The sequence below is a fragment of the Arabidopsis lyrata genome (assembly GCF_000004255.2).
Source record: "Arabidopsis lyrata subsp. lyrata unplaced genomic scaffold ARALYscaffold_1, whole genome shotgun sequence".
In the NCBI taxonomy this organism is placed as follows: domain Eukaryota; kingdom Viridiplantae; phylum Streptophyta; class Magnoliopsida; order Brassicales; family Brassicaceae; genus Arabidopsis; species Arabidopsis lyrata.
In genome coordinates this window covers 29,792,462-29,816,698 of record NW_003302555.1, presented here as the reverse complement: position 1 = coordinate 29,816,698, position 24,237 = coordinate 29,792,462, and the positions used below count along the sequence as shown (strand labels likewise).

General features: G+C 38.1%; 5 protein-coding genes across 7 annotated transcripts; 3 read left to right on the top strand and 2 right to left on the bottom strand.

The window, feature by feature from the left end:
- Window positions 1–11,276: 11,276 nt before the first annotated feature.
- LOC9330630 (G-box-binding factor 4) lies at window positions 11,277–11,600 on the top strand. Its single transcript, XM_002894523.2, has one exon. It carries the CDS (start codon window positions 11,277–11,279, stop codon window positions 11,598–11,600), a length of 324 nt encoding a protein of 107 aa, XP_002894569.2.
- A 717-nt stretch (window positions 11,601–12,317) lies between these two features.
- LOC9327949 (shikimate O-hydroxycinnamoyltransferase) lies at window positions 12,318–14,359 on the top strand. Its single transcript, XM_002894522.2, has 2 exons — window positions 12,318–12,954; window positions 13,174–14,359. Exons 1-2 carry the CDS (start codon window positions 12,547–12,549, stop codon window positions 14,065–14,067), a joined length of 1,302 nt encoding a protein of 433 aa, XP_002894568.1. The 5' UTR covers window positions 12,318–12,546; the 3' UTR covers window positions 14,068–14,359.
- A 394-nt stretch (window positions 14,360–14,753) lies between these two features.
- On the bottom strand, window positions 14,754–16,038 carry LOC9330629 (proline-rich receptor-like protein kinase PERK2). Its single transcript, XM_021011851.1, has one exon. The coding sequence runs from the start codon at window positions 15,579–15,581 to the stop codon at window positions 14,925–14,927; it is 657 nt and encodes a 218-aa protein (XP_020867510.1). The 5' UTR covers window positions 15,582–16,038; the 3' UTR covers window positions 14,754–14,924.
- A 1,245-nt stretch (window positions 16,039–17,283) lies between these two features.
- LOC9327948 (sodium/hydrogen exchanger 5) lies at window positions 17,284–21,496 on the top strand. 2 transcript variants are annotated; one of them, XM_002894521.2, is made up of 21 exons: window positions 17,285–17,575; window positions 17,679–17,730; window positions 17,821–17,880; window positions 17,962–17,986; window positions 18,065–18,150; window positions 18,250–18,361; window positions 18,497–18,559; window positions 18,690–18,709; window positions 18,792–18,889; window positions 19,358–19,386; window positions 19,466–19,497; window positions 19,604–19,651; window positions 19,737–19,797; window positions 19,890–19,987; window positions 20,081–20,156; window positions 20,258–20,277; window positions 20,384–20,481; window positions 20,577–20,686; window positions 20,817–20,900; window positions 20,983–21,104; window positions 21,189–21,496. In XM_002894521.2, exons 1-21 carry the CDS (start codon window positions 17,392–17,394, stop codon window positions 21,280–21,282), a joined length of 1,572 nt encoding a protein of 523 aa, XP_002894567.1. In that variant the 5' UTR covers window positions 17,285–17,391; the 3' UTR covers window positions 21,283–21,496. The 2 variants fall into 2 exon arrangements, with proteins under 2 accessions (XP_020869428.1, XP_002894567.1); XM_021013769.1 differs by lacking the exons at window positions 20,983–21,104; window positions 21,189–21,496 and having other exon boundaries at window positions 17,284–17,575; window positions 20,806–20,895.
- On the bottom strand, window positions 21,396–24,225 carry LOC9327947 (transcription initiation factor TFIID subunit 6b). Of its 2 annotated transcripts, none has more exons than XM_021013771.1 (12): window positions 24,011–24,225; window positions 23,854–23,940; window positions 23,676–23,768; window positions 23,492–23,600; window positions 23,359–23,414; window positions 23,110–23,247; window positions 22,915–23,010; window positions 22,715–22,839; window positions 22,349–22,481; window positions 22,049–22,174; window positions 21,835–21,946; window positions 21,396–21,746 (listed from the first exon to the last, which is right to left on the bottom strand). In XM_021013771.1, the coding sequence occupies exons 1-12, from the start codon at window positions 24,128–24,130 to the stop codon at window positions 21,475–21,477; spliced, it is 1,467 nt and encodes a 488-aa protein (XP_020869430.1). In that variant the 5' UTR covers window positions 24,131–24,225; the 3' UTR covers window positions 21,396–21,474. The 2 variants fall into 2 exon arrangements, with proteins under 2 accessions (XP_020869430.1, XP_020869429.1); XM_021013770.1 differs by having other exon boundaries at window positions 21,424–21,746; window positions 23,338–23,414; window positions 24,011–24,147.
- Between the last annotated feature and the right edge of the window lie 12 nt (window positions 24,226–24,237).

Here is a 24,237-nt window from a genome sequence, read left to right as displayed (position 1 = left end):
TCAGATCGGTGGTTGTTTGAGTAAGCAAGGCGATTGCATCGCTCAATGTTTGCTGCTCAGCCATAGTTTCTTGGTTTGGGAAAGAAAGATTTTGAGATCAAAGAGTTTTGTGCTAGATCCCCACAGACGGCGCCAAAATGTGGATGTAGGATTCACACTCGATTGTCTTTAAGTATTTCAGTGGAGAAAAACTCTTGTAAAATCAGCAAAATGAATATAAGAATTCGAAAGGGAAAATAACCAAGAAAAGAAATAAAGAAATTTGACAAGAACGAAGTACAAAATGCCTTGCGAAAGTAATAAAGAGAGAAAGTATATTGTATTACTTGGAGTAATCAGTAAAGTGATTCCTTTTCCAAACACATGCGTTTGAGGTTGTTTTTATAGAGAAAACATGATCAATGCGGTCATTTACTGCTCATAATCGCATTGATCCGCATTAATCATGTAGGTTACAACTTGACCGAAACGGCTTGAATTTGAACTATCTTGGGCTTCGCATGGATCTTCCAAACTCTTTCTTGCTGACTCCGAACTCCCGCGTTTTGACGCTACCGCGAGCCTCGAACAATATTCTCCTCGCTTCGGCCTTTCTCAATGCTAGAGGTATCAAGCGGGCCAATAGCCTGCGGGCTTCGTCCAAGTAGCCCATGGCGGGGCGGGCTTGGACATTAAATGTTTTGTCCATAGATTAGCGGGCCTAGCGGACAGGCCCATTGCGGATCGCAGATTCAAGCGGGTAAGCTCGTTGCGGATTGCGGGTTTGCGGGTTGCCCGCAAAAGAGAAACCAACTCTTTTAAAACCTTTTGTTTCTCGTAGAGTCTTTCAAAGTTTGAGTTTCAAACCTCTATTTCAAACCTTTTGTCTCTGTTAGAGTTTCTTGTGCAATTCAAAAACCCTAATCATTAATCAAAGTGACTTCACGATCAATTGCTTAACAAGGAAACTGAAGAGTCATTCTCTATCTCTTCAAGTTTCTTTTTTACGACCACATCCAAAAAATTTAGATCGTCGAAGCTTCAGATTTCAAGTCAAAAAAGAGCAACTGAGAACTACACACTTGTAATGGTAAGTTATTTAGATGTTTTACTTTTGTTTGATTGATTCTCTAGTCGTGAGTCGTGACTAGAGTTTTGTATTTTGTTATATTGATAGGATTCGTTTGAATCTGAGGATTTGAGATCAATAGATCTGGAAACTCAGAGAGTTATTGATGAGGAAAATGCCAGAGAAGAACGACGACTTAATGATGAACTAGAGGGATTTAAAAAGCTGAAAAGAAAAAGAGATGAAGCAGGAACACCTAAGACGCAGAGGAAAAAATGTGTGAACCAGAAGCATCTAAAACCCAAAGAAGGAAAAAGGATTATGAAGCAGAAGCATCTAAAACCCAAAGAAGGAAAAAGAGTGATGAAGCAGAAGCATCTAAAACCCAAAGAAGGAAAAAGGGTGATGAAGCAGAAGCATCTAAAAAGCTGAAAAAGGTGTTTGAGGTTAGTGATGATGAAGAAGATGAAGATGATGATGATGTTCATGATGATGATGACAATGGGGAGTCATCGAAACCAAAGCAGAGAAGACAATACTCAAATGTGTGGAAAGATTTCACAGTGATTAATAAGCTTAACCGTTTGGGAATAAGTGAAGAAAGAGCAATGTGCAAGCATTGTAGGACGGATTATGCATACAATGCACACAAAAATGGTACGAACACATACAGACGTCATTTGCAAACATGTAAGCTCGTGCCTAGAAACGGTGATATTGGCCAGATGATGGTGAATGCGGAAGCACAATTGCAAGCTAAATAGTTTGATCAGTCTGTCTTCCGGGAATTGGTAGCTAAGACAATTATCCAGCATGATCTTCCATTTTCTTATGTGGAGTATGAGAGAGTTAGAGAGACTTGGAGGTATTTAAATGCGGATGTCAAGTTTTTTTGTCGAAACACAGCCGCAGCAGATGTCTATAAGTTTTATGAGAGTGAGACAGATAAACTAAAGAGAGAGTTAGCTCAACTTCCGGGAAGGATTAGCTTTAGTACGGATTTGTGGAGTGCGATCACTCATGAAGGATATATGTGTCTCACAGCACATTATATCGATAGAAATTGGAAGCTAAATAACAAGATCCTAGTTTTTTGTGGTTTACCTCCTCCGCATACGGGAACACATTTAGCGATGGAGATACTTGAGAAATTGAAGGATTGGGGAATTGAGAAGAAAGTTTTCTCTATCACGGTAGACAACGCTGGTAACAATGACACAATGCAAGAGATTGTGAAATCTCAGCTCGTGATCCGAGATGATTTGTTGTGTTGGGGAGAGTTTTTTCATGTTAGATGCGCAGCTCACGTTCTTAATATCATTGTTCAAATAGGGCTCAAAGCTGTTGGTGATTCATTGGAGAAGATTAGTGAGAGTATCAAGTACGTAAAAGGATCTGAACATCGTGAGATCTTATTTGCAAAGTGTGTTGAAAATGTTGGTATTAATCTGAAGGCTGGTTTGTTATTGGATGTGGCAACAAGGTGGAATTCAACATTCAAGATGCTTGATAGGGCTCTGAAGTATCGTGCTGCATTTGATAAACTCAAAGTCATTGATGCCAAAAACTACAAGTTTCATCCTACAGAAGCTGAATGGCATAGACTACAGCAACTAAGTGACTTCTTAGAGCCGTTTGATGAAATCACTAATCTTATATCAGGTTCTACATATCCAACTTCGAATTTGTATTTTATGCAAGTTTGGAAGATCCAAAACTGGTTAACAGTGAATGAATCTAACCAAGATGAAGTTATCAGAGACATGATTGTCCCAATGAAAGAGAGGTTTGATAAGTATTGGGCAGAAGTAAGTGATGTCTTCGCAATGGCTACGGTATTTGATCCGAGATTGAAGCTAACACTTGCAGAATATTGTTTTACAAAACTAGACATCACTACTTGTCAGGGAAGAATGGAACATTTGTGTGCTCAACTACGTAAACTGTTTGAAGTCTATGAGAAAAAGTCTAATGTGGCATCACCTACAGCAAAGGCGTGTGAAGATGTTACACAAAATGATGAAGCTGACAGAGGAAATTTTAGCAATTACAATGTAAGTTCTATAGATTGTTATTAGTTAATACCCATGTTCGTGTTAGTTACTAAGTAAGTTTTTGGCTAGTTAATTTGCAGTCTTTGGTTAGTTTTCAGGTTTTAGACTGCTGGTTTGATTTGTTGATATGCTGTTTTGGTTAGTTAGTTCGTAGATTTTTTGGTTATTTAGTTTGTAGATTTTAAATGGCAAGTGTGAGGTTATTGGTTAGCTAGTTTTGCAGATTTTTACTAGACACAGAGTGACGTCTCCGTTGCTCTAATTAATTTGCAAATAAAGGATATCTTATTTATGTTCAGTTATTTTTTGAATCCTTATGTTATAGGATTTCTTTGCTTTCCCAAAGCAAATGTTGCTGCCAATGGAAAGTCGGCATTGGATATATATTTGGATGAACCGGCAATGAACGTAAAAGGTTTTGAGAGTTTAGATATTCTCAAATATTGGAAAGATAATGCTCCACGATTTGGAAAATTGGCTTCCATGGCTTGTGACATCCTAAGCATTCCTATCACAACAGTTGCGGCTGAATCATCTTTTAGCATTGGAACTAGAGTTCTAAGCAAGTATAGAAGCCGTCTTTTACCGAGAAATGTTCAAGCATTAATATGCAGTCGCAATTGGTTAAAAGGTTTTCAATCTTATGAAAATGGTAAGTAAGTTGTTTTTTCATAAGTTTTATAGTCACACAATCATAGTCTATAATTTAACATTGTTAGATTCTGTGATATTTGTAGAGGGAGATGAAAAATTTGATGGTGAAGATGAGACTCTACCTTCCTTCGAATCGCTTGTGGATGATGCAGATGGATATTGAGTTGCAGATTTTATTTTAAGTTTGGTATTCATGTTTGGATTTGAGTTTAAGTTCAGGTTTCTGTTAGAGTTTTAGACTTAAGTTCAGTTTTCGGGTTTGCAAGTTTTTAAGGTGACTGTATGTTGCAGCCTTGCAGGTTTAAGATGTTGCAAGTTTTTAATGACTGTATGTTGTTCTCTTTGACTTAAGTTCATTTTCAGTTAGGTTCTGTTTCATACTTTCATGATTGTACTTGAAGTTGCAGGGTTTTTTTTATTGTTCTATTTCTGTCTTCACTTATGTTTCTAGTTCAGTTTTTGAGATTCAATTCAGTGTGAGTTAAGTTTAAGTTTGAGTTTAGTTTGAGTTCAGTTCAGTTTGGTTTCTCTTCTTAGCTTGAGTTCAGTTTTTGAGATTCTCTAGTTATGTTTCTCTTCTTAGCTTTAGTTATAGGTTTCATTTGAGTTTTATTTGATTTTTGGTTCTGTTTCATGATTGTACTTGAAGACTTGCAGGGTTTTTTTTTTATTGTTCTATTTCTATCTCCACTTGTCTTCACTTATGTTTTGTCTGCTTACAAGTCACAAATTAACACTTGATCACTAATCCGATTACTAAGCATATAATCATACTAAATCATAAATTTTAATCACACTTATTTTCATGTTTTAGTTTCAGTATTTCACGTTTCATAAAGTCTTACATGAAGAAGAACAATTCAGCTTCAAAATGAATGGAATGTAGTAAACAAATTTCAAAAAATTTAAGAGTGCACATAAAGCCCGCGGGCCAGCCCGTTTACCCGCGGGGCTTTGCGGGGCGGGCTTGGACATAGGTATTTTGCCCGCGGGCCTAAACGGGCCGGCCCGCGGCGGTCCAAAAAAATAAAAGCCCACGGCGGGGCGGGCTAGATGGGCGCGGGCCGGCCCGTCTGACACCTCTACTCAATGCGAACTGTCTGTCGAATAAGAGCGAACTCCATACTGGCAAGGATCGAGCTCTTCTATTAGACTGAACCGAACTCCCGACTGGTTAAGCTCGATTCTTATAATAAAATATCTTTAATTCCAAGAGGATTATTATGTAATAATGACGTGGACAGATCCAAGTGGATCCTACCGAAGATGTGTGGGATCCGACCCCAACAATCTCGACAGCCTCCAGCAGCCACACCGATGAGATTCTTAGCTCTCCTAGCTCCACCTCGTCGAAGCTCCTTTGCCATCGAAGAAGTCGTCCTTTGAAGCTCTCTCCTTTGTTCTTCTTAGTTTTCTCTTCTACTCTTTCTTTCAAGACTTTTGGGGAGATAAGTATCTTCTATGACACTAGAAAAGTCTTCTTTGAACCCCCTTTATTTTATTGAATTCGTTTATTATGCTTTTCTACTTCATCTCCATGTCGTTTCTTAGCATCATGAGCGAGTAGTTTTCTTTGTTGGGTTTTATGGGGTGATTCAAAGGGGATTCATGGTTCAAATCATATTAGGTTTAATAGATCTGTTATTTCGGTCATACTTAGATTCTTTTGGGACATCTTTTACTTAATGCATGTGTTTGGATTTATCACCAAACACTGATCCAAGAGGTTAGGAGCTCTAACTAGGTAAACCTAATCTCGGACATAGTGTTACCAATCCTTCATGTTGTTGCTTGCGTAAGTTGAGTAACAGGACTTAGTGATAGACTCCTAGATGAGGATCTATTCCCAAGAACACACTTTGTTGGTTTTGAACATGAAGGATGCAGCGGAATGGAAGAAGAGCGAGATCGTAGGTGGAAGATGAACGGACAAACGGATGAACTGTTGCAGCGGATTGAAAGGTGGAACGTTTTGTACTTCCAAGAGAGGTGGAAATCTCTTAGACTACGAGCTTGAATACAACTTAGATATTACACACTAAGAAGGAAACAAGTTGAGAAGATATTACGCACTTCTCGGATCAAACAAGTAAAAGAGAGATTTTTGATAAAATGTTTGATGGTTTGCAAATGAGAGCTACAAAGAGAATATAAAGAAGAGGAGAATGAAGGAGAAGAGAGGAGAAGGAGAACATGCACGAGCATGCACAAGTCCACACTCATGCAAGCTCATGCAAAGTATCTAGAAAATTACAAAGGCATTAAATGCAAAGTTTGAACATAAAAATAAGATAATGGGCCAAGGCAAAGTGATGGGCCTTGGACCACGAATTGGGCTGATAAAGGGAGGCTTGAAAGTGTTACTTAGGCCTCATTAAAAACCTTGTCAAGAAAACCCATTGGGACAAAACTTGACAAGGGAAAAAGAGTGCGTAAGCAACACTTATCCCTTTACCGAGCACTTTGGGCCGTGATCATCATAAGGGAGATTTGGGCCACGTCTTCTTGCTTCTTTTCTAGCTCTCTAAGTAGTCCGTTGATTGCTTGATTGAATATTTTGGATCTTGATCGAGTTATAGGACCCGCCGGGACGATTAGTACTTCCTTCGGTACAAGCTGCTCCTCGGATTCGTGTGGTGCTTCCTCCGGTACAAGCTCTTTATCAAGTTCCAAGTCCTTTGTGCTTTCCATGAACACATCACTTAGAGTACTTAGCGAATCCAACCCTAATGCGTCGATCTATGCGTCGTTTCCTGTGTCAGTTGAGCAACGAAGTATAGGGAGATTTGCCGGCTTATTTTATAACCTAGGATAACTCGTTCATTTGCCTTTCGTAGTTATGAACTAGAACGAAAAAATAGAAACCCTAGAGATCTAACAACAAAGGAAATGCCTAAGTGAACACGAGGAACGTGTGGAAGATGTTCCTTCAAAATTGAAAGAGAACTTAACGGTAGAAGCAAAACCAATTCGGATCATTGATCGAATAGAGAAGGGGACACAGATGAAAAATATTAACATGATAAAGGTGTTGTAGAATTGCGGTGGCCGCAAAGAAGCTAATTAGGAAACCGAGAATAAGATGAAGGCCGATTTTTCTAAGTAGTTTAAAGAGATGGGTGAAGATCAACTTGAGTTGGATTCAAGGATGAATCCCATTCAAGCGGGGGAGACTTGTAATGCCCGCGATCCTTAATAGGGTCGTCGGTGAGACTTGGTCCAATAAAAGGAGGAGAAACTTGGATGAGTCAAGGAAGGAGCTGCCCATCAGGTCAAAGTAGGGGACTTAAGCACGCTAAGTAGCTAAACCAGCTACCGTGAGCTCAGCTAAGCTCGACCAGCTGCCGAGTAGCTCAGCTAAGCTCGACCAGTTGCCAAGTAGCTCAGCTAAGCTCGGGTGACTGTCTGATGGTTGGGCGGTTGGGCGGTTAAAGGGAGTGGTTTGGCGGTTAGGGGGAGCGGTTGGGCGGTTAGGGGGAACAGTTACCAAACGAGCAGTTATATGCCTAAGAGGCGCCTCTTAAGAGAACGGTTTCTGATCGAGATTACTTACGAGCCTTTGTTTTTAGGAAAAGATGGCGATCGTGGGAAGGGATCGGCTTAGACGCGAGAGACTCATGGCCAGGAAACTATCCTTAGGACAGGCTTTGTTCTGGTCGGTGAAATCCACATAAACCCGCCATTTTCCATTCTTCTTTTTAACTACAACTGGATTTACAACTGGATCAGGGTACTTGACTTTGCGAATCCGGCCCGCATCTAGCAGTCTTTTCACTTCGGCGTTAACGGCTTCAGGTCGATCTGGGCCGAGTTTCCTGCGCTTTTGTTTTACCGGCTTGAAGGTAAGATCAACATTAAGCTCGTGTGAAATCACCTTTGTGCTGGTTCTGTTCATTTCCTCAACTTTCCAAGCAAAGATTTTTCGGTTTTTCTTGAGGAATGAATCAGCTTACTTCGAAATTCTTCACTTAAGCTCGCACCAATGTTCACAAGCTGATCCGGATACTCATCGACTATTACAGCTGCTTCCACGAGGTCACTGCCAATTTTCTTAATAGGATTCGCAGGAGCCTCGAGCTGTGGTTCCTATTGAATTTTTAGCTTATGGCCAGTCATATAACACATCCTCGATGCTTGCTGACTTCCCTGAGTCTTCTCGACCCCGGTACTCATAGGCCTGACCAATGTGCAACTCTGGGTTTATAAAGTGTTAAGGCCCGTTAATCACCCCTTGTGAATGCTAAGTAAGCCTCACACCCGGAAATCGAACTAGGAACTTAGAGAGGGAAAGTAAAATGTTTAGAAAAATGCTTAAAATGCTTGGATGATTTACAAATGAGAGATTCTACCCGTTATATACAAGTTCACCTCCATAGTGGACGGTGTGGATTAATTCGATCTAAGGGTGGAGATCGATTCTCTAGATATTCTATTAAACCACAAATAAAACACATTTAATTATATACATTTAACTCACAGTTTAATATAAAACTGAAATCATATAAATTATGCATTAACTACATTCTCCACTCAATTTTATTCAACACAATCAATTAGAATTAGAATTGTAACTCCCATATTTATTTATTTTGAATTGTAAGTCCTATCACTTCTCATCCTATAAATACTCATTTTCTCATTTTCTAGTTCTCTCATTCTCTCATCCTCTTCCACTATATCTCAAATCTTTTTTTATTAATGATTGTTTTGTGTTTTTTTTAATTTCTTTATTTTGATTGTTGTTGTTGTATGGGTTAAAAAAATAATTATAAGAACATCACAACCCCACTAAAATACATTTACTACTTGACTAAAATAATATTGACTATAATTTTTAATTTGAATGGTTTTCCTACTAATTTTTTAAAAAAATGTAACTCCCTAAATGTATTTATTTTCTAAAAATAACCTTCACTAGTACTCATCATCCTACAAATAGTCTTTCTTTCTACCAATATCTCAAAATTTCAATATATGAATAATGATCTATTATATATATATATATTGTTTTTTTGAACTCATGTATATATTGTTTATTTATTCATGGTTTGTGGTTAATAATATTATTATTTTTTTAATATTAATTAAAACGGTTCTACAATCTTAATTAGTAGTAAAATTTTTATTAAAGTTAAATATTTAAAATAAAGTTTATTAATATAACTTGAATTGCGTGGAATAATGAGAAAGAGGAAAAATAGTTTAAAATTATTCTCCAAATATTTATTTATATATATAGTTTTTCTCAAAAATTATTTGAATTTTTATTATTGAAAATCAAACGTGTTTTACATGAACAAACGAACAAAAAGTTTAAATACCATATTAATATATATATATATATATATATATATATATATATATATATATATATTAATTTTATTGCTATTTATAATTAAATTTAGTCAGATTATTTGATTGGTTACACTACTACAAAAATCTATACAAAACAACAATAAGCCACGCTATGCGTGGCTACGTATACCTAGTTTGTTCCAATAAGAAAGTTATTGCCCACAAAAAAAAATCTTTTGTTGTAGCAAGTAAAAATCCTAGAGCCTTATTTTTTGCTGTAAAATGTGTAGACTAATAATATTCACATTACTATTAAATTAAAAAATATGGTAAATATATTTTTTAAAACAACAACAATAAATAAATTTTAAAAATCAGAAAATAATCAGCAAGATAATAAAAACAAATGATATGAAATGAACCAGTTTTTTAATTTAAAATATTTAACACAAATTTAATATTATTTTTATCAATCATTTTTGTCATAAAAACCTGTAACTAAAAAAACTTACAACAACAAAATTTATAGGTAAAACCAGTAGAGCTAGTGAAAATAAAAATCTCATAACTACGGCAAATCATCTCCAGCTACAGTTCAACCGATCAATGATTTTGTCTTTTTTTTTTTTTTTTTTAAAGTCTGAAAAATACATATTCTCTAACAAAGTATTTGATAAAATTCTCCAAGTGTTAAAAAATATTTCGTTTATACCAAAAATGTTTGATGGCAACAAATATTTTAGTTTTCTATAAAAAAAAAAATGAATGAGTAGTACGTGCTATGCGGGCCATAATGCTAGGTTTATTCTATTTTCGTTGCTGGTGCAGAAAGGCCCAGAAGATCAAAATATAATAATTGGAGCCCATTGCTATTTAGACTTTAGCGAGACAAAAAAAAAAAAAAACTGAGGAAGGGTTTAGAGCATCTCCAAAGGAAGGTTTTCAAGTAAAAATTGTGGGGTTCTCTTGTTTAATTGCAATTAAAATAAATCAAAACTACTAAATAATCAAAGAACCGATTCTCTTGAGAGACATTTGAGAATCAGAGAGAGCCGCTGACGCATCGGCGTGTGAGTCAATGCGTTTAATATGAAAGGAAACAAAAAAACGACGTTCGTGTTTTCTCTCTCTCTTCCTCCTCTCTTTCTCTCCCACTGCAAAAACAGAGGAGATTTGTGATCATGTCTCGATCATCATCATCCGCCGTCTCGATCATCAAACAATAAATTAGGTTTAGATTAAAGCTTTCGCCACTATCTTTTTCTCCATGAAATTGGAAAACTTGCTTCGGGTGGTGTTTTGTTGTCTGCGTTAATCCTCCAATTTTGTGTGTGTAGATTTGCGCAATTAGTTGTCATAATTAGGGTTTTCGTTTTGTTGTTTCTGGGGTTCTTTAAGGTTTCATGGAATTTTTGTGTGTAGATATGTTTGTGAGGTGGGAATTTTAAGTTTACTATTTGCAAATTGATCTTGTGTAGCTTAGGTTGAAGATGATCAAACTGATTTTTGAAACTAGCTCAAACTAGTTTGGAGATGATACTCTTTGATATCATCACGCAAGATGCTATTTTTTCTCTCTTGGGTGTTCCATCATTTTAGAATTTGCTGGAAAAACGCTGGGTTTTGTTGTTGTAATCATATCTTTCGGCTGCTTCTGAAGTAGTCAAAAGAAAAGTTACTTTCTAGTGTTGAACAAGATCTTTAAGTGGGTGATAGTGTGAGTGTGTGCATCTTGCTTCTTGGGAAGAAGATCATGCCTTGATGGAGTAATCGAAAGGTAGTTTTTGTTTGATTCTAAATCATGAGAGCTTTATATGTATGAACCTATGTATAAAACATTGTGGTAAAACGTGGAAACTAACTTAGAAGCAGAGATACGATAACTTGCCTAGTTGTATGATAAGTACTTGATTGTAATGTTCTAGGTGTATTTGATTCAGTTTATTAACCTTAGAAGCATATACTGAGTTTAATGATGTTGCTGCTCTTGAATTAAGGTCTTTATTTCTGTTTGGAATCAGTTTCTTAATTGTGAACTCCACTAATCCACTAATCTAAATAACAGGTTTGGCAATGCTAGGTTAAACTCCTATGGTCTGCCCTGAGAACAACCAACTTCAAGCTTCACGTTTTGGTACAAAGGATCGGAACAACGTTAACAACGGAAAGAGAGGGAGAGTGATGACGGAGGCAACGACGGTAGCTATACATTCGATTTTCCGATAATGTCTCAGCCGCAGCAACAAAGTTCGTTTCAGATGATTGAAGGATCAATGGTTGGAGGAGGAGGAATGAGAGGAAAGAGAGGGAGAGTGATGACGAAGGCAATGGATAAAGCTGCAGCTCAAAGACAGAAGAGGATGATCAAGAACCGTGAATCCGCTGCTAGGTCTCGAGAGAGGAAACAAGCTTATCAAGTTGAGTTAGAGACTTTGGCTGCGAAATTAGAGGAAGGGAATGAGAAGCTTTTGAAGGAGATTGAAGAGAGCACTAAAGAGAGATACAAGAAGCTCATGGACGTTTTGATTCCGTTTTCTAAACGTTTGTAGCCTAACAATTTTGTTGGTTGTTGAGAAATTAGAAAGTGTGGTTGGTTGTGTTTGATTAGGTTGTTGAATCAATATATAGTTTTTGAATGTGAATTGTTTATGCTAATGTGCTTTATTTCTCTCTGTTTTTGTTGAGTATAAATGGAGAACTGCAAATGGAGAAGCCAAGAGGAGAAAGGCAGTGGAGAAGGCAAGTTCAATGTTGCTTGTGAATTGTCTATGCTATGAAATTTGAACGTGCTTTGTTTTGAATGTGTTTTTGATGTAGAAGACACCAAATCTGTCTTGTATAGGCCAAGTAGGAGACAAGACACTCAAATCAAAATATGTGTAGATCATGAATCTCTGTTTTGCATTTGACAAGTTTAATATGTGTAGATCATGAATCTATTTTTTGCATTTGACAAGTTTTTGATGTGATTATGAACTCTTGAAACACCAAACACTAATTACACCAATTACTTTGTCCTAATTCATCAAATTACATCAAAACCAAACATCATATTACATCAAAATCAAAATATTTTCAAAAAAAAAAAATTTTAAGAACCCCACAAGAGAAACTACCATTAGACTATGAAAATTAAAAAAAAAAACCCCAAGTTCTCATCTAAAAATTTCAAAAAAAAATATGTTTAAACAATTGGTGAGAGCCCATGGGGGACTCTCACCATTGGAGATGCTCTTACCAACCCCCGCAAAGATGAGTAGGACCCGGTGATGAGATGGACCAATGATAGAGCTGCCGAGAGAGTTGGTCGACAGATGGAGTAGGCGGGGGCGAGGACGGTAGGTGAAGGATTACGACCTTTGGCATTTTTTTTTTTTTTTTTTTTTTTTGGCTCACACCCACTTATATCTACCCCTCCTCCCTTCTAACACCATTTCTCAGATCAAATTCAAAACATATCCTTTCGTTTTTTGTTTGATCCAACCAAAACCAAGTATGAAAATTAACATCCGAGATTCCACCATGGTCCGGCCTGCCGCCGAGACGCCTATCACTAATCTTTGGAACTCCAACGTTGACCTTGTTATCCCCAGATTCCACACCCCCAGTGTCTACTTCTACAGACCCACCGGTGCCTCCAATTTCTTCGACCCTCAGATCATGAAGGACGCTCTCTCCAAGGCCCTCGTCCCCTTTTACCCCATGGCCGGTCGCTTGAAGAGAGACGATGATGGTCGTATCGAGATCGATTGCAACGGCGCCGGTGTTCTCTTCGTCGTTGCCGATACTCCCTCTGTCATCGATGATTTTGGTGACTTCGCTCCTACCCTCAATCTCCGCCAGCTTATTCCCGATGTTGATCACTCCGCCGGCATCCACTCTTTCCCGCTTCTCGTTTTGCAGGTCCGCTTTTTTCATTGGAACCTGGGAGAAACATTTCCCAGATAGAGTTAGTTATTTAATACTAGTTGGGCAAAAGAAATAGAGTTAGTTATTTAATAATACTGGTTGGTGCTTGTGTTTTCAGTTTCTAGTTTTGTCTCTAGCTTGATTCTTGATCTAATAATATCCCCACACGGATTTACTCATATATGTAATAAATATTCCTTGATGTATTTGTAGGTGACCTTCTTTAAATGTGGGGGAGCTTCCCTTGGGGTTGGTATGCAACACCACGCTGCAGATGGTTTCTCTGGTCTCCACTTTATCAACACATGGTCTGATATGGCCCGTGGTCTTGACCTTACCATTCCACCCTTCATTGATCGAACCCTCCTCCGCGCTCGGGACCCGCCTCAGCCTGCTTTTCATCATGTTGAATATCAGCCTGCCCCCAGTATGAGGATCCCTCTTGATCCGTCCAAATCAGGCCCTGACAATACCACCGTCTCTATTTTCAAATTATCACGCGACCAGCTTGTTGCTCTCAAGGCTAAATCCAAGGAGGATGGGAACATTGTAAGTTACAGCTCATACGAGATGTTGGCAGGCCACGTGTGGAGATCAGTGGGCAAGGCGCGCGGACTTCCAGACGACCAAGAGACCAAATTGTATATTGCAACTGATGGAAGGTCCAGACTGCGCCCGCAGCTTCCCCCTGGTTACTTTGGCAATGTTATATTCACCGCGACACCATTGGCCGTTGCAGGGGATCTGCTATCAAAGCCAACATGGTATGCTGCAGGACTTATTCATGATGTTTTGGTTCGCATGGACGATAACTATCTGAGGTCAGCTCTTGACTACCTGGAGATGCAGCCTGATCTGTCAGCCCTTGTCCGCGGTGCACATACCTACAAGTGCCCAAATTTGGGAATCACAAGCTGGGTCAGATTACCCATTTATGATGCAGACTTTGGTTGGGGTCGTCCCATATTTATGGGACCTGGTGGAATTCCCTACGAGGGTTTGTCGTTTGTGCTACCAAGTCCTACAAATGATGGCAGCTTATCCGTGGCCATTGCCCTCCAATCTGAACACATGAAACTGTTTGAGAAGTTTTTGTACGAGATATGAGAGAGATAAGCGGCTGAAGAAAATCCCTTGTTTTCCCCCACTTAGGAAACTCCTCCTGAGCTAAATTGGGCATGTTGCTTCTTGTCGCAGATTCATCATCCGGTCTTTTAGAGGGTACAACAAATCATAAATTGTGTTTATGGTCTGTAACATTTGGACTATGTCATATAGGAACTTTTGCTTTATGTTAATACTGATGATAAGTGTATGACACATGCCGTGATTGTTTTTTGCTGTCTGATTGTGATTGGTTATGTTGATCCACGATGCTGCCAGGTTTTCAGTTTTCCTGTAATAACTATGTTTCTAACGTTCTATATGCAGTCGCTGTGTTGGTTTTACGATAGTCAATGGTTATATGGGCTCGTAAGAGTTGACTTTATACTTGTGAATTTGTGGGAGAAATCAGGGCTGCTCCCAAGACTGAAAAAAAGGTCTGATTTTCATAACTTATTGATAGAAACATCTGAAGTTAAATGGAATAATGTTATTGAGAAACCAAACAGGGTACACTAAGAATCCACATTAAAAAAGCGAGCAAATGAAATCAATGATCATAAATCTATAAGGTTACATATATTGTCAATTGATTGGTCAAAGTAGAAATCATGAAGTTAGGTGAAGGAAGGAGGAAAGGGAAAAATACGGCATAAACAGTGTAGAGTATATATTTGTATGTGCTATAGTGGCATGGAATTTGTTTTAATTGAAAGGACATGTGCCTCTTTTTGGAACCAATATCGGGGAGAAAAGCACAGTTATCAAGTTTTGGATTGCAAGATTTGGTACCTTATTTATTAGTTAAACAGTGAGAATAAATGACTGATTACATTTTGGCCTATCGCATAGCTTTTGATCTAGGCCTTGTTCTCAATAAAGTGGTGATTGGGATCTGATATATCAATCGCATGTCCTCCAGTTGAACTGAGATGGTTAGCTCTGCTAAGCTTTTCAGTCTTGTGAATATCCTCTTCCAAATGAATGTCTTCTTCAAGCATTACCACTCTAGTTGGTTCGCCATGGGGTCCTGGCACTATGACTTCTTGGACTTTGAGGTGTTCATCAAACTTGATAATCTCAGTCTTTGTAGAAGACATTCTTCTTTTCTTGAGATAGCAGAAGAGAGCAGCAGCGAGGAATGCAAGAAGAAACAAACTACCAAGAGAGATAACAACCACAATGATAACATGATGCCCCGGTGGTGGTGGTGGTGGTGGAAGAACGTGAGGTGGAGGCGGTGGCTGATGGGGACGAGGATATGGTGGAGGTGGGGAATGGGGAAGAGGTGGTGGAGGAGGACCAAAGAGGGAAGGAGGTGGCGGTGGGTAATGGGGACGAGAAGATGGGGGCGATGGAGGGACAATGTGGGAAGGAGGGGGCGGATGATGCGGTGGGGCTGGGAACGGAGACGGGAGAGGATGTTGATGGGACGGTGGTGGGTAAAAGGGGAAGAAGTCAACAGAGGCAGCCATTTTGGGTGTATGTTGTTGCAAAGGTGAAGTGAGGTGTTTCATATTTGTCTAATTATGAAGCCTATTTGTAGTAGTATAAAGGTTGGATTGGTGACGTGAGATATGATGTGCTTCTAAGCATGTACTTGCTTGACTCTCATGCTAAGCTTTGCATTTATTTGGACGTTCTTGATTGTTTCTACTCCATTCATTCCACTTGCTATTCTAATAAGTAAAATGCGTAATTGGGATGTTAAAGCGATAATGGGATTGCTTTTGGTCTTCATTATGTGAACCTCTTCTTCTTCTTCTTTTTTCATCTTATTGATATATCTAAGTCCCACTGAATAGGGATCACACCATATACAAAACTGATTGATGCCAAAAACAAAAAGTAAATAACCGCTAATCGGCCTACGGTACCTACCATCTTCTCCATAAAACCCCTTAATGATATTGACTTAGCAGGAGATGTAGGACAAGATCATAAAATGAATGACAAGAGACAACTGTCTTTTATTCAAAGAGACATTTTGAAAATCCCCTATATATTAATAGAGAAACATTTTTTAAAAAAAAACTTACCATCATGTGTTATTAACAAGATTGCCACGCTGATGTGTCGCTCTTACAATGATTTGACTTCTATTTAGATAATTACCCAAGATTTATTAGACTATTTACAGAATTTGCCATTAGTCTCATATATCCATATATCCCACTAATCAAAAACGAATTTCTAATTAAAAATTAAAAAAAAAAACACAATGTATACGAGACAAACTTTATTATTTCTATATTAGCAAACACATAACAAATGTTACATTTTTTCTATATATGCATAACAAATAACAAATCTGTATTATCTAATATTAAAATTTAAGACATGCTACGTCCAAGCTTAAACTTAAAATCAAACAGACATTTTTTATTTCATAAATCGAGCAAACTAATGGTCTATATATTACTAGATTAGTTACAAAGGTGCCATGATATTCTAATTATTTCGTTAATTAATATTAAACATCAATAATACAAACATCATATCTTTATCTATACATACAGAATTTGTGTATATGTATATATATTAAATTGATCTAAGGTCTATATTTTTAAATCCAGACTAACATATATATATATATATATATATATATATATATATATATAACAACTCAAACATGTAAGCGTATAATTCATGTAAATTAATATATTAGAATATATTTTTATAACTTTTGTAAGTACAAATTTTCCTAGGTTCATAAATCCAAACTACATTTATAAAATTAATTCTCAAAACTAAATCTATCATAAAATCAACAATAAATTAATTTTTCAAATTTTGAAGGCAATCCAAATTTCAAAAATTAAACGGAACCCTACAAAAATATTTCTCTAAAAATATATTCCCTGATATCATCTTCATCCTCTCAAATTTACCAAACATACATCTTCTTAGTTTTCGAGCAATCTAAATTTTGTAAATCTTCATCAACTCTTTTACAAAGATGTATATGTGTTTGTTATTTAAGTTACGTTAGAAAAGAAATTTTCGTCTTTAATTATTTTACGGGTAAAACGAATTCCGATACGAAAAATCGATGATTGAAATATAAAACTTTTTTTTAACATGTTTTATAATACACTAACAGATATTGGATTCCGAATAATAATACAATAATTTTTATAACTAAAACTACAATGCACTTCTTTAATTGTCATGTGCTGGAAATTTATCTAGTTGCATATTTAAAAGAGACAGAGAGAGAGACATGGTGGGTGACGATGAAACGACGGCGTTTTAGCGATTTGACTCATGTTCGTCTAAAAGGCTCGACATTCTTTCTCCCCAAAGTCGTCCAATCTCAAATCGCAAATGGAGGAACTGGTGATTTCTCCGGTGGACCACGACCCTCAGGGCCAGGTTAAGCAGCAGCAAGCCGCCGGCGTTGGTATACTGCTTCAGATAATGATGCTCGTCCTTTCCTTCGTTCTCGGCCATGTCCTCCGCCGTCATCGATTCCACTATCTTCCTGAAGCCAGCGGTTCGCTTCTCATTGGTAAATCCCTTTCTCTTTTCCTTTTGCTCTCTCTCTCTCTCTCTCTCTCTCTCTCTCTTTGATTTCTCTCATCCCTAGCTTCTTCTTCCGTCGTAATTTTCAGGTTTAATCGTCGGTGTACTTGCTAATATCTCCGATACTGAGACTAGCATTAGGTTTTGCCCTCCTCCACCAAAGTTTCCTGAGTTTTCCTTTTATCGTTTCCTCGCTTACTTACTGGTTTGTTCTTTCTGCCTCTGTATCAGGACGTGGTTTAATTTCCACGAGGAGTTCTTCTTCTTGTTTCTGTTGCCTCCCATCATATTATATCCTTTGCTTCATTTGATCCTTCAAATTTGCTGCTATATATTATGTCATTTTCCTTGACATCATTCATTTGTTTGAACCCAGTCAGGTTTCAGTCTTCAACCTGTAAGTGCTTATCTTTCTTTCTTCCACAATAACCTGACTTGAACAATGGCTAAGATAAAAAAAAATCTCTGGATGCAGAAACCATTCTTTTCTAACTTTGGAGCCATTGTTACCTTTGCTATCATCGGAACTTTTGTCGCTTCAGTTGTCACTGGTGGTCTGGTGTAGGGATCATGACCCTCTTCTTTCTTAGTTTTTAATAGCTTCTGTGTTTGATTCAATTTTGCTTCTACCCCTTATCTGGTTTTCCCGCTTTTTTGCAGTTATCTTGGCGGCTCTATGTATCTCATGTATAAACTTCCATTTGTTGAGTGTCTTATGTTTGGTGCACTTATATCAGCTACGGACCCTGTCACTGTACTGTCTATATTCCAGGTGCTTCTGCTTTCCCTTTTACTATCAGTTTTATCCCTAAGTGCAATATATGATGATGCCACCAGAGGATACAAGTAAAACACAGCATGCCTTTCCCCTAAAATGATGCCTTTTATTTGTAAAATCTGATGGCAGGATGTGGGCACCGATGTCAACTTGTATGCTTTGGTCTTTGGAGAATCAGTTTTGAATGATGCTGTGAGTGTTTATTATCTGCTGCGATATTGGGCTCTTCCTTTTAGGTATATATGCAAACGAAATAACCCAGAACACTCACTAACTCCATCAAATGGGTTTTCGCGTTTCCTGTATGTGGTTTGGCTCGTAGATGGCAATATCATTGTACAGGTCTGTAAATGACATGAATTTTTTCATTTTAGATACCTTTTAAAAAAAGTATTAAAGTACTATAGAAAAACTTTCGATGCAGAACAATGTCCTTAGTAAACCGCCAGTCCTCGTCTGGGGAACATTTTCTCATGGTGGTGATCAGGTTTCTTGAGACTTTTGCTGGCTCAATGTCTGCAGGTCTGTTTGCTCTTACTCCTTTTGATCCTTCGTCACAGTTTTTATAACAATATTTGGCTCATCAACTCATAAAAGTCCCTCCTACGAAACTAGACGCACTATTTGTTAAACAATGAACAAAAGACTAGTAGAGTAGGTATCTTTGTGAAGATTGATACAACCAAAATAAGCAATAACTTGAACTGAAACGGTCGTATTATTTACCCCTTGAATCAGGGAATCTCTTTCTTTTAAAGTCCTTAACAATCACGTATACATCTACATATGTAAGGCCTGATTTTTCTCAATATATATAAGACCTGTTTTCCCCCTTTCTTTTACATGAATCAGAATATAATCTGTTATTTTCTTTTTTTTACTTTTCTCCCAGAAAAATAGTTCCAATGGTGTAAGACAGTAGCTTCTAACCGAGTCCATTGACCTCATATATTGCTTAAACATACTAACTGTCTTAATATTATTCTGCAGGGGTTGGGGTTGGATTCACTTCAGCTTTAATATCCTTCCTCGATTCCTCTTTTTTGCTTATTAGATGTCACATGGCCAAATGTATTGTAAAATCTTAACTCAGAACACCTCTTTAAGTATGCAGGATTGGATACTGAGAAGTAAGTGCCACATCTTTTCTTAACTCTTTCTATACTGTTGTATTTTTATTGTTAATACTCTTTGAACATATTGTAATGTATTTGCTTTTTCTTTTCTCTACCTCAGTCTTCAGAACTTGGAGTGTTGTCTCTTTGTGCTTTTCCCGTATTTTTCGTAAGTAGAGAAAACCACTCTCCTCCTGTCTCTTCGTATTTATGACAACACTTCTTCCCCTAATGAATTTTGGTTATTCTGTCAGATACATGCTTGCAGAAGGTGTTGGTCTCTCCGGCATTGTGTCTATACTCTTCACAGGAATTGTAATAGCCGAGTCATTGTAATTTTAATTTCTTAGTTGATCCTAATATCTTGAAAAGACATATTTAGGCAGCCTAATACAGTGCTACTGTAGGTTATGAAGCGCTACACTTTCTCAAATCTCTCAGAAGCTTCACAGAGTTTCGTATCTTCTTTTTTTCACTTGATATCCTCGCTGGCGGAAACTTTCACGTGAGTCCAGAGCAATAGCATCCATTGTTGGATAATAATTTCTACGCTTAAAGCACTTTTGGGTTGATATTGATTTGTTTCATGCTTTTCTAGGTTCATTTACATGGGATTTGATATTGCCATGGAGCAGCATAGCTGGTCCCATGTTGGGTTTATCCTTTTCTCTATTGTATCCTCATTTGCTGATCGTCAGTGATTGTATGCAGTGTTAGCCAGTGTTGATAATCCTTGACTTTACCTTTTGCTTCTGCTTTTCATGACTGACATCAGTTGTTTATTGGCGTGGCTAGGTGACTAAATCCCTTACGAATGCTTTTTTATCCTGGCTGATTGCTTCATTATCATTTATCACCATGGTTTTCCATTCAGATTTACCTATATGTTTTTCTCACGCAGGGCTGTCAATGTATTTGGGTGTGCATATTTGGTCAACCTATTTAGACAGGAGAACCAGAAGATACCTATGAAGCACCAAAAAGCCCTTTGGTATAGTGGTGAGATGAGTTAATAGCTTTTGTTCTTGTCTCCTGATGCCCATTTTTATATCTACACACTATTAAAACTTGTACACATATTGGCACATCGATAGGACTTCGAGGGGCAATGGCATTTGCGCTTGCACTTCAATCACTTCATGACCTACCAGAGGGTCACGGCCAAATCATCTTTACTGCAACCACAACCATTGTTGTTGTCACGGTAAGTTTTGTATTCTCTCCATGAAAAGCATCTATGTTCTTCATTTCCAGCGGTAGTATACGTAAGAATCTGCTAGAGTTGGAGAATAATACATAGGCTTCGTTTCTTATCCATTGCAGTAATATTTCAGGTTTTACTAATAGGAGGTTCGACAGGTAAAATGTTGGAAGCTTTGGAAGTTGTAGGTGATGATCTTGATGACTCCATGTCTGAAGTAAACTCTCGACATCTAATCTAATACCTTTGAAGTAAATTTGTGTATGTACTTTTTCTAACGCACCCAGATACGTGGTCAGGGCTTTGAAGAGAGCGATCATCGGTATGTCCCTCCTCCTTTTAGCATTGGAGCTTCTTCTGACGAGGATACATCATCGTCAGGAAGCAGGTTCAAGATGAAGCTGAAAGAGTTTCACAAAACGTAAGAAAAAGAGAATGATTGGCTTAGTATGTTTTAAAAAGTGATATTTGCATTTTTTGGGACTCACTTAACAAAACTTTGCAGCACTACATCATTCACCGCGTTGGACAAAAACTTTCTGACACCGTTCTTCACAACTAACAGTGGAGATGGAGATGGAGATGGGAATGGAGAGTAGCGTGGAAAGGTGTATATTTGTGATCAAGGCCAAGTTTTAATTAGTATTCACACGCAAATGCCTATGTAAGATTACCACGGGTTAATTTTACCTCTCACAGAATGCCCGCTATAAATTTGACAATCTACGAGATATCTCGAATGATTATATATGTATTCATTGTGGTACAAAGACTTGCATGTAAATAATCTATTACAAGAAGAAACTGAGCTCATGTTTGGGGGTGAACATAAGCATGCTCTCACCAAAATATTCAAAAAGAGGAAAGAGATAGTTGTCCACGTCAGTGCCCAGAGCAGCTGAAGTCCTCCGAGCAATGTCCCTTCCAACTAGCGACTGTTGAGGGACTGTTGTGGTTCCGTGCATCTGCATCTGTGCGGAGCTCATTTGTATAATTCCCCCTACTGCTATCTTCTTCAGTGGTGGTTGATGAGTTAAGTTGTCACTACTTGCCTTGCGTTTACCTTGGCCCAAAGAAAAATTATTCAAGAAAGCCCATGTATCTCCATGTTTGGATCTCAAAAAAAAAAAAAAAGAGACCAGATTTTATACTTTGCCTGGGACTGGTAAGCTTTCCATTTGTCTTCCAGACAGAGCTATTTGGAGGAGACAGCAGTGTCTCAGATGATTTAAGCCTCTCATATAGGCATCGACCAGCTGCCACCTATGGACAGTTAAATGTTTATATCTCCTGCCTGTTTTCCCACACGAGATTGAAAGCAAACAAGTTGTCTAATTTATGTATCAAACTAGAAAGCATACTCACCATCAACGCTCCATAAACGAGCCAAGCCCCGTGCCTCTTCGCTTCGTCCTTCTGCTTCTCAGGTTCCATTTCAGGTAAAAGAAGCAGCAAATACGGCCCTAGGTTTGGGAGAACAAGAAAGCGAACCTAGACAAAGGGATAAAGCAATAAAAATACTTACGGACGACCAAGAAATATATCCTAGGGTAAGAGAGTACTCTCTAAACTTATTTTAAACTTATGCTTTCTTATGGGAAATTCTAGACGCAAATCCTAAAGTGCTAATCTTCCTTATGATAATCAAGTATCAAGAAAAAGTACCATATTAAGCCCAAGGGCTACCATCCCTTGAATTGCCCCATAGTGCTGTGGAAGTGCCTTGGTTGGGTCCAAAAAGGTATGAAGCAGTGATCTCGTAACACGTGGCAACAAGTTGTGATAAACATGTCCATACCTGTAAAGGTTCACTAATGTGATTGCAGGTAATCTATATTATATTAGATGACAATCATTTTTGTGCTTTCTAATGTATATCGTAAGTTAACAGTAAGTATATCCCAATTCCCAATAATGAAATTTGCCAAATAAATCCTCAATAATGACAATCAAGAAAAGGCTCTTGATGGCACAGCAGTAATATGGCTCTACAAGATGCATGAAATCAAAAAGCAAGAATGTAACATTAACCTTTTGCACGTTGAAGCAACTGTACTGGCAGTGAAGTTTCTCAAGTGCCAGTGATTATCAGATGACTTTCTTCCTAAGCTCTTGGCAATGAGGCAAGTGATAATAGACGGCATAAATTGATGCAGCTGAACAGAATACAACAAGTTAAAAGTCAACAGAAGGAGAAGAAAAACAAAAAACAGCGGGCGCAAAAAACTTACATATGGTTCAATATGTACATGAGGGTTATGAAGGAGGCTTCTAGCAAGACGCATCAAAGCCAACAAGATTGGGTAATTATCCATGTTCCTGACAATCTGGAGAAATTGCAAGCCGAAAAGTAGTCAAAATGTGGTAGAAGGACTCTCAAGTTAGGATAAAACTCAAGACTTGAAATGTTTGATTACAAACGCAACCTCTTCAGCGATGAAAGAAGTGAAAAAGGGAACTAAAGGGTGGAGTCCAGGGTCAGTTTCCAAGCTGGAGAGTGCTTGTCTAAAGAGGGTGGAGCCAGATTGAGTCAAAGCCCACTCAGTGACTTTGTCAAAGTAAATCTGCATCGAGAGCAAGCAAGGATTATAGCCTCAAAGAGCGAGGTAAAAAAAAAAGAGAGGAGTTTGAGCATCAAACAAAGTAAAATAAACCTGAAGGTCCTTAGAGAGCACCTGTCTAGCAGCCAAGCCATCGTCCTTATATTCCGATCGTTTAAGGTCAGATATGGCTACAAATTGTGAGGGAAGAGGGATTAGAAGGAGAAGTAGGTGATGCAAATTCTTCCACAAAAGAAGAAGAAGATACCTTGGAGATGAGAATTCTGTGGAATGGAAGGTTGAATACCATCAATTGCCAACCAATGAGAGAAGATAGATGCATCAGGAGGTGCATTTGGTAGAGGAGCTTCGATAACCTGCACAAGAGACCATAAAAATAAACAAACATTTCATGATCTTCTTTCTTCATGGCCAACATCAATGAAACTCACATTCTTGAGCTCGACATCTTTGTCATCCAAGAAGTAGAGATCTCTGTTCTCAGGAGCTCTCTTGAACCGCATACTTTTGGAGCCGGAGGTAGGCTAAAAAAAAAAAAAAAAAAAAAAAAAAAAAAAGTCAAAATCAGAGTCAACGGTATGAAACCAGGAGAAGAGAGGAAGAGGAAACCTCCAAATTCCTGAAATGGAGAGCAGAATCGACATCATGAGCCATTAAAGTGGTGCGGCGAGCATGGCGCATGCATTTGATAGCTTCCTGCAGATAGCGGCGACAAGTTAAAAGAGGGGATTAGAGGGCAAAAGTGAAGGTGAAGTTGATGATATACCTGCATCACCTCTAGGACACGATACTCGACATCGGGAGCAAGAGCCGCTGAGACTTCCGGAGAAAGACTGGAGAGTCCAATGCTCTGAGCTATCACTTCAATGGATTCCTTCGTCACCATCTTTGCGCTCTTTCGACTCCGACTCTCGACTTTGAACGACCGAGTCGAGTCAGTCGTTCACTCTTTCGGGCTTTCTCAAATGGGCCCATCAGCCCACCACTTGTCCG

Excerpts from the sequence above, each read along its gene's own strand:
- LOC9330630 (XM_002894523.2), top strand. The coding sequence starts at position 11,277 with ATGTCTCAGCCGCAGCAACAAAGTTCGTTTCAGATGATTGAAGGATCA.
- LOC9327949 (XM_002894522.2), top strand. The coding sequence starts at position 12,547 with ATGAAAATTAACATCCGAGATTCCACCATGGTCCGGCCTGCCGCCGAG. Across the intron at positions 12,955-13,173 it reads TCCCGCTTCTCGTTTTGCAG|GTGACCTTCTTTAAATGTGG; the intron begins GTCCGCTTTTTT and ends ATGTATTTGTAG.
- LOC9327947 (XM_021013770.1), bottom strand. The coding sequence starts at position 24,130 with ATGGTGACGAAGGAATCCATTGAAGTGATAGCTCAGAGCATTGGACTC. Across the intron at positions 23,769-23,853 it reads TCCATTTCAGGAATTTGGAG|CCTACCTCCGGCTCCAAAAG; the intron begins GTTTCCTCTTCC and ends TTTTTTTTTTAG. Across the intron at positions 22,482-22,714 it reads GTTGCTTCAACGTGCAAAAG|GTATGGACATGTTTATCACA; the intron begins GTTAATGTTACA and ends GAACCTTTACAG.
- LOC9330629 (XM_021011851.1), bottom strand. The coding sequence starts at position 15,581 with ATGAAACACCTCACTTCACCTTTGCAACAACATACACCCAAAATGGCT.
- LOC9327948 (XM_002894521.2), top strand. The coding sequence starts at position 17,392 with ATGGAGGAACTGGTGATTTCTCCGGTGGACCACGACCCTCAGGGCCAG. Across the intron at positions 17,731-17,820 it reads GATACTGAGACTAGCATTAG|GACGTGGTTTAATTTCCACG; the intron begins GTTTTGCCCTCC and ends CCTCTGTATCAG. Across the intron at positions 19,387-19,465 it reads TTGGATTCACTTCAGCTTTA|CTCTTTAAGTATGCAGGATT; the intron begins ATATCCTTCCTC and ends AACTCAGAACAC.